At 59.1% G+C, this 7,985-nt stretch overlaps 1 protein-coding gene across 1 annotated transcript; it reads left to right on the top strand.

Moving 5' to 3' along the window:
* Positions 1-1,741: 1,741 nt before the first annotated feature.
* On the top strand, positions 1,742-7,728 carry AQP3 (aquaporin 3 (Gill blood group)). The gene is made up of 6 exons (XM_036069563.2): positions 1,742-1,922; positions 4,979-5,105; positions 5,470-5,607; positions 5,963-6,081; positions 6,402-6,619; positions 6,711-7,728. The coding sequence occupies exons 1-6, from the start codon at positions 1,815-1,817 to the stop codon at positions 6,877-6,879; spliced, it is 879 nt and encodes a 292-aa protein (XP_035925456.1). The 5' UTR covers positions 1,742-1,814; the 3' UTR covers positions 6,880-7,728.
* The last annotated feature ends 257 nt before the right edge of the window (positions 7,729-7,985 follow it).

Genomic DNA, 7,985 nt, shown 5'->3' with positions numbered 1-7,985 from the left:
GCTGCCGCTGTCTTTCTCCCGCGCTCTGGTTTCCAGGCCAGGCCAGGATGGGCCTCGGTGAGGACGGGGTGCTGTGGGCTGGGGTTCCTTACTTTCTTCCAGGGTTGAGGAGCCCCTTGCCAGTCCCTGTGCAGCCCCAGCTGAGAAGCTGAGAAGCACATCATGTGACGGGGAGGAGAAAGGGCAGCACGGTAGAGGGTGTGTCCCCATTTCCACAGTCTGCGCTCCAGCCTCAGCAGTCTCGGGTTGTGTCTTGAGTCACAGACTGGCAGTGGGGCTGTGGGTAGGTGATGGCTCCCTGATTCACCATGGGGCCTCCCAGCCCGTGGCGGCCCGGGGAGTGGGGGCGCTTCTCCCTGGGCAAAGAGCCATGGAAGATCTCTTGTGTGGGTTACATATATGTTTGAGCCCACGGCCAGGCTCTCATGTGAATGGGATCCCATGAGCATGTGAACAGAGCTCAGTGTTTATAGATGTGTGTGCGTGTGCATGTGCAAGTGTGTAAATTTACCCAAAATGTGTTGCTAAACCCCATCTCTCTGGGTATGAGTCATCTCTGGAGCCCTCATTTCTGACAGCCACTCCTCAAGGGCTAAGCCCCCAGGGCCCTTAGACCACCTGGTTGAAGTACCTCTGGAAAATGTGGTCTCCTCTGGCAGTGCTGCCATCTTGACTGGGGTGAGGTCAGATTTGCTCCCCGTCCTGTGGAAGTAGGGCCCAGGCCACCACACCTCAGTTTCCCAATTATTAAATGCAATATGGGGAGCAACGTTGCCTCACGCGCCCCCTCAGATGGGGCCGACAACCCTCACAGTTTAGCCAACTTAACTTCTTAAAGGGTCAAACTCTCCCCTGGCTCACGGCTGGCCTTGGGGGGAGGGTGGCCCCTTTCTCTGGGGTGCCTAGCTGGGGATCAGCGAGAGTGGGGGAAGAGAGGGTTAAAAACAGCTGGGACTCACCCTGCTGGCAAGCATGTGGCATGCGGCATGTCCGGACAACCGCAGCTCGGCCTCTGGAGCCATGTGCAAAACACACGCAGGTACACGTGTGGCAAACTGAGTTAGGCCAGCCGGGTTCAACAGGCATATGCACAGCCCCGAGAAATGTCCAAGTGCGATCTGGTACACAGGACAGACGTCATGTGCGGACACAGCTGAGGACAGAGCTGGTCAGGACATGTAACATGGGACATGTACTGGGCGCAAGGAACACGGCCCGTGAACGCTCAGCATGTGTTCTGTGAGCCCACCCAGGTCCGGACTGTGAGAGGGCCTCTTCTCCCTCGGGGCCCACAGCCTCCTCCCCCCAGCCCCCTGACGGAGGACCTGCGGGGTCCAGCCATCCTGTAGAGCTGGGTGGGGCCAGTGCTTTCCTCTCTGACCTGCCTCTCTCCCCCGCACCGTCGTGTGGATGACCGAGGAGGTCTCTGGTGGCGGCTTCATTCTCCCCAGCCACGGTCCCGCACCTGCCTGTACCCCACGCAATCCCCTCTCAGACCCGCGCGATCCCCTCGGCCCCCAACACGCCTCCTCCCCTAAGTGCCCTCCCGGAGCGAACGTCACCCCTAAAGCTCCTCACAGGCACCGCCGCCGCCCCCTCCCTTCCCGCGCAGCTTCCCCCAGCCCAGCGTCCCCACCGGCCTCCCCAGGCAAAGCGGTGGGGGGCGGCCGCCCATACGTCGGGCGGGGCTGCGGGGCGGGCGGGGCGCGTGCCTCCGGCTCCTATAAAGGGCGCCACCCGGCGCTCGGGGCCACCGCTGCCGCCCCGCCGCGCTCGCAGCCCCAGCCCACCTCCGACGCGCCGCCGCTGCCGCCATGGGTCGACAGAAGGAGCTGGTGTCCCGCTGCGGCGAGATGCTCCGCATCCGCCACCTGCTGCTTCGCCAGGCTCTGGCTGAGTGCCTGGGGACCCTCATCCTCGTGGTGAGTGGAGGGACCCGGAGAAGCCCTTCTCTCTCCAGGCCCCCGCGCTCCGCGGCCCCTCTGTTCACACTGGAGGGGCTCTTTTTCAAGGCTGGCGCGCCCCCTCTCCCCGCTCTGCTCCCCACCTTGACCCATTCCAGGGTGGTCTTTCCCCTAGCTCCCATCCCTGACAGCCCTGACTCCTGCCAGAGGGCAGCACTTACTCCACTGACAGCTCTGATGGGTCCCCCTCTCACCAGGGCCGCAGCCCACAGGCGGGGGGCAGTGGTCACCCCCGCAGTCTGAGACCTCCAGGGTCTTCTCCTGGCTCTCAGCTCCCCAGGTGTCCCGAGTCCCCGCTCTGGGAGGCAGTGGAGGCTTTGGCAAATGGGCCCCTATTAGATTATTTGGGTCCTGGATATCTGGTCCCTAATGAATAATTAAGCTTCAGAAAGTCCAAAAGTTCCCGTGATGTGAGGACAGTTCGCCACGGGTGGGGGCAGAGGGCGGAGGCCACACAGGTGCAAACAGCAGAGCTGGAAGAAAGGAAGATCCTGAAGATAAGGAGGCTGTGGAAGGCAGCTGGGCCCCGGGGCACAGAGGACGTGGTGTCACTAAGTCACTCGTCTTGTGCTGAGTGGCCCCCAGACCCTGTCAGTCACCCAGACAGATGCTATCATCCTCTGTGCCCAAGCACTCTGAGTTACTCCCCAGCCTCTAACTCAACCTCTGAGTTAGTTTGTGGGTTCTCAGAGTAGGCCACTTCCACTGCCTGGGTCACTCCCCAGTCCGTTTACTCCCTGGTTACGAGTTTTGTCCCTAGGTTGTTCCTGGGTGACTTTGTTTGTATTTCTTGGGTTTGACAACCATTTTCAGTCTCCATTTCCTGTCCTACCTACTCTCTAATTTTCAGTCCCTCATGTGGTCACACCTGTTTTCTTCTGAGTTCAGTTGCTTCATTGTGGTGAATGGGTTATTCCGTCCCTGCGCCAGCCCTAGCTATAGGTAATGCAGACCAGCCAGCCCCCTGTGGACTAGGAAGCTCAACTAGAGGCAAGTAGGTAGAGCTGGGGTGGCCCAAATGGGTGGTGGTGATAGAGCAGGCTCCGTGGCGAGAGAAGGTCTTAGACTCACCTTTGGCTTCCAGGAACAGCAGGGGAGAAGCCAGGTGGGGCACTTTGTCCACAGCCCCTCACAAGACTAGTGACCCTACCCGTCTTCCCCCTCCCTTCTCTCCCCAAGCCAAGAAGGGAAGAGGGGGGAAGAGAGGGGCAGGTGCTTTTCACCCTCCCGTCCCCAGAGCCTTGTGTCCCTCAGTCCCTATCTGATTGATGGTCCATGCCCCTGTCCACGAGCAGCCAGAACAGGGGAAGTTGTCTTCCACATTCACAGAAGGGCCTCCCTAACCCCTCTCCCGTCTCAGTCAGCCTCTCCCACAAAGGAGCAGTCAGGCCTTGCACTGAGCCGCAGGATCATTTGGCTTATCCTCAACCACAAAAGGAGGGTGTTAACTTCTGTGAAGGTGTTCAGGCTCAGGTGAGTGTAAGGCATCTGGCGTCAGTGAAAAGCAGACTCTCCGGGGTGGCCTGGAGAAGAGGGGCTAGGCCTGGGAGAGCCCCGAGTGGTGGGTGAGGGCTTGCCTGCGTACCTCTGTGCACTGGGGACCCAGAGCCTATGGTGGCAGGATCACGGCTGGCCTTGGGGGGAGGGTGGCCCCTTTCTCTGGGGTGCCTAGCAAGGCAGGGAGTGGGGGAGAGGAGGGGAAGGAAGAAGAAGATTAGCCCCAAGGTGGCGGAACTGGCTCTGACAGCTTCTCCCTCCAAGGTCTCCTGGGATGAAGCCAGGTTTGGGCCTCAGGCAGGAAAGGAGCTGGGGCCACGGCCTGCCAAGCCGGGCAGAGTGCCCCGGACCCCCATGGGCCTGCCCCCACCCCCCACATACTCACAGTCTCTGATCTTTGCTCTCACCTGCCTACACACCTTTGCCCTGCCATCACTGCCGCTGGCTTCCCCACCCTCTCTCAGTCCTTCTGAGGGATGATAATCAAAATGCTTAGCGACCCAGTACAACAGGCCACTGACCCGTCCAAATGGACAAGGGCCCTTAGCACAAGTTTTGGGAGCTGCCCGCTGACTAGGGCTAACACTTTTAGTGATGGGGAGGTAGAAGAGGAAACCCAGGGCAGGGCCTGGAGTGAGCAGCTTTAGGGAACACTCTGGAGGCTCAGGGCAATAGCTCTTTGTGTAGGGTACAGAAGCATTTTTACATTTAAATAAGAGGAACAGGATTTCTATACTTGCGGCACATCAGGGACCTTAGTCCTCTGGAATCCCCCCATCACCGGCAGAAACCTCAGAACAAATCTCCCCACTTCCAGTGCCCTGCTGCGGCTAGTGAGGGGGGCCACTGAGATCATTGTCTTAAGGACCTCCACATCTGAGTAGGGAACCTGGACCCCTGAGGGCCGAGAGGTCAGGGTGGATGGAGAGAGGAGGCTCTGGGACAGGAACAGGGGCAGGGGCAGGGGCTCTGACGTTCCAGATTCAGGAGAAGTGGACTCCGCCTAACTTCTGGCCTCCTCCCTGTTTCTCTGCGCCCTGCGCCACCCCCACCCACCCCCCACCTTCGCCAAAGCTCTTCTTTGGGACAAGGAAGGAGGCAAGTACAGGTGGGGGATGAGTGAGAGCCTTCCCACTTTGTGGGCCAGGCCTGAAGGGCTGCTGGAGAAAGTGTGCTAGGTGAATGCTGCTCCCCTATACCGCACTCGTACTGAGATTCCAGAAAAATCAGAGAAGACGGTCCAGCCATCTTTTGGGCTCCCAGTTGTAGACTCTGCTTCCAGTCCCTTCCATAGGGCCCTGTTAAATTAAAGTTCGGGTGTTGTGGGTGAGAGGGCGTGTCTGCTTGTTCTGCGGGCTACAGTTGCCTCAGGAGGGGTGTGGGTTGGATTCCCCTGGGAAGGGCTTCCCTGTCCTCCAGATGACGGCAGGTGGAGGTTGCTGGATTCACCCCTTCCCTCTGGAGTCACAGAGTTGCTGGGCCTCACTCTCCCTGCCTGGTTCTGTTTCTCGATACAGATGTTTGGCTGTGGCTCCGTGGCCCAGGTGGTGCTCAGCCGGGGCACCCACGGTGGTTTCCTCACCATCAACCTAGCCTTCGGCTTCGCTGTCACCCTGGGCATCCTTGTGGCTGGCCAGGTCTCTGGTAAGGCCTCGCTCTGCCCTCAGTCGTTACCCTCAAATGGCATTCCCACAAGGCGCCCAACTGGGGAATGGGGTGGCAGGGGACATTCCCAAGGGCAAGGCATAGCCGTGGCCTCAGCTTCTCTGAGCTTTGGAAGACAAGAATGGAGAAGGAACTTGATACTTTGAACCTTTGACTCTCCCCTTGGAATCCGATTATCAGAGTTGGCCTGTTACATAGTCCAACCCACCATCTGGTACAAGAAAACCCTTCTCTGCACCCGTGCTTACGAGGGCCAGAGAGGGGGAATATGAGGTTAGGGATCCTGGCCTTCCCACTGCTGCAAGCTACGGTGACTAAGAGGTCCCATCCCCCCTCTGCCCAGGGGCCCACCTGAACCCTGCTGTGACCTTTGCCATGTGTTTCTTGGCACGCGAACCCTGGATCAAGCTGCCCATCTACACCTTGGCTCAGACGCTGGGAGCCTTCTTGGGTGCCGGGATTGTTTTTGGGCTGTATTATGGTGAGCATTCCCCACCCTGCCATCCTCCACTACCTCCCTCCCTCTGCTTGGGACCTGTTGGCACCAGGCCTTTCGATGACAGACAACTGGGGCCTGCCCAAGCCCCGGGCTCATGACTCACTCATTCACTCACGGGCCCAAGGTGGGGGGCACAAGGGGAAAGAAACAAGTTGGGCAACAATAGAGTCTCAGGCTATCCACCCCCCCAACCCCCCACCCCTACCCGTCCACAGACTCCTGAGTAGTACAGCAGTGACGTACTCACCTGTGATCCCCCAGGAGGGTGGGCCCAGCCTGAGACTGGAGAGCGGGTCGGCTTCTGCCCTCACCCACTCTGGGTCTGATCTGTCACCAGATGCAATCTGGGACTTTGCCAAGAATGAGCTCATAGTCTCAGGCCCCAACGGCACAGCGGGCATCTTTGCCACCTACCCCTCTGGACACTTGGACATGGTCAATGGATTCTTCGACCAGGTACGGGCCAGGGAACCATGAGGGGAACACAGGGAGAAGGACCAAGCTGCTCAGCTGCTTGTGGGTGGCTGGTGGACAGGACTCCTGGTCTGTAGCAGGGTTTCTCAATGTGTGGGGACACCTACATCAGAATCATGGTGGCGGGCATCGGCGTATTTAGCCAGGTCCCCAGGGGATCCTTTTTGCACGCTCACATTCTAGCACCACTGCTGGAAAGAGCTGAACTCGGGAAACGGTAAGACTGTAGGAGCCCGAGGACAGAGGAGGGACCAGAGGCTGGGATCGGAGCAGCTCCTCACCCTGTCCCCCCCACTCCCCAGTTCATTGGCACTGCCTCCCTCATCGTGTGTGTGCTGGCCATTGTTGACCCCTACAACAACCCCGTCCCCCGCGGCCTGGAGGCCTTCACCGTGGGCCTGGTGGTCCTGGTTATCGGCACCTCCATGGGTTTCAACTCCGGCTATGCTGTCAATCCCGCCCGGGACTTCGGTCCCCGCCTTTTCACCGCCGTTGCTGGCTGGGGCTCTGAAGTCTTCACGTGAGTGCAGCCCCCCCTCCCCCCGGCCTGCCCTAGCCTGACACCCCTCTGCTGCCCACCCGCCCCCGACCGCCTCTCTGTCTGTCCCCAGGACCGGCCGCCACTGGTGGTGGGTGCCCATCGTGTCTCCACTCCTGGGCTCCATTGCGGGTGTCTTCGTGTACCAGCTCATGATCGGCTGCCACCTGGAGCAGCCTCCACCCTCCACTGAGCAGGAGAATGTGAAGCTGGCCCATGTGAAGCACAAGGAGCAGATCTGAATGGGCAGGGGCTACCTCCCCGCCCCTCCCTCGAGCTTCCCCAGACTGTGCAGGGGCTGCTGCCTAGAAGCCTTCACGGGACCCTCCCGGACGGAGAAGCTCCTTGTCAACTCCCACTCCAGTGGACAGCCCCCTTGGGGATTCTCCCCAGGACGCTCCCCAAATAGGCCCTTAGGACACTGTCCTTAAGCTGTGGTGGGACAGGGAGTAGGGCCAACATACCCTTTGTCTCCCAAAAGGAAAATGGGCAGTGGGCGTGTGAGTATGTGTGCACGTGTGTGTATGTATGTGTGCGCGTGTGTGGTTTCCAAGATACTCAGGGCAAGGGACCAAGTGGAAAGGATTCTAGCTGTTGGGGGGAGACCAGAGGAAGGGGAAGGTCCATCTGTGGTGTGTCCCATCTGCGAGTGAGGAAAGTGTGAAGAGTCTGCATGTTTCAGGGGGCTCCATATGGAGAAGGGTCCAGATATATGTGTTTCTGAGTATGTGTGTGTGTGTGCCCTTTTTTCTAAGCAGGGAGCTTCTCTAGGCTTTGGGGGAGGAAGGGTGGGGACAAGGGGGTAGGGCGGGGAGGAGGAGGCCACAGCCCGGGTATGCAGCTCTGGTTGTATATAAGGAAGAACAGAGAACGTAGTTCTGTGATGATGTAGGCATGAGGGGTGGTGGGGTGAAGTCCGGGTCGTAAGTTTCATGCTTGCCTTTTTTTTTAAAATACAGCAGATGTTACAGTTTCAGGGATGGGGGTTGGGAGACTCTGCTTAAAATAGGGTCTTCACTCCTTTAATCCTCCACTCAAAAAATGTACTCTTTTGCCTTTTATAAAAAAAATAATAAAATGTGTTCCTAAAACTGCCAGTTTGCTCTGCTTTTGTTCTGGGGCTAGCTGAGGAGCTTCATGGTGTCCAGCCACAAATACCAGCAAGGGTGCCCCGCTGGCGTCTCCCCTGGCCAGGGTACCCTAGGGCTAGTAGTCGGGCGCCGCCGGGGGGGGCAGGGCAGGGGTCAGGCCCACAGATGGGTCAGAGGGCCTTTTCACCAAGCCTCTCAGCTTGAACTCAGTGGCCCCACACTTTCCCCCAAGCTTCCATCCTCTCGCACAATGAGCG

This window comes from Halichoerus grypus, chromosome 14 (assembly GCF_964656455.1).
Source record: "Halichoerus grypus chromosome 14, mHalGry1.hap1.1, whole genome shotgun sequence".
Classification (NCBI taxonomy): domain Eukaryota; kingdom Metazoa; phylum Chordata; class Mammalia; order Carnivora; family Phocidae; genus Halichoerus; species Halichoerus grypus.
This window is presented reverse-complemented; position numbering and strand designations above follow the sequence as displayed.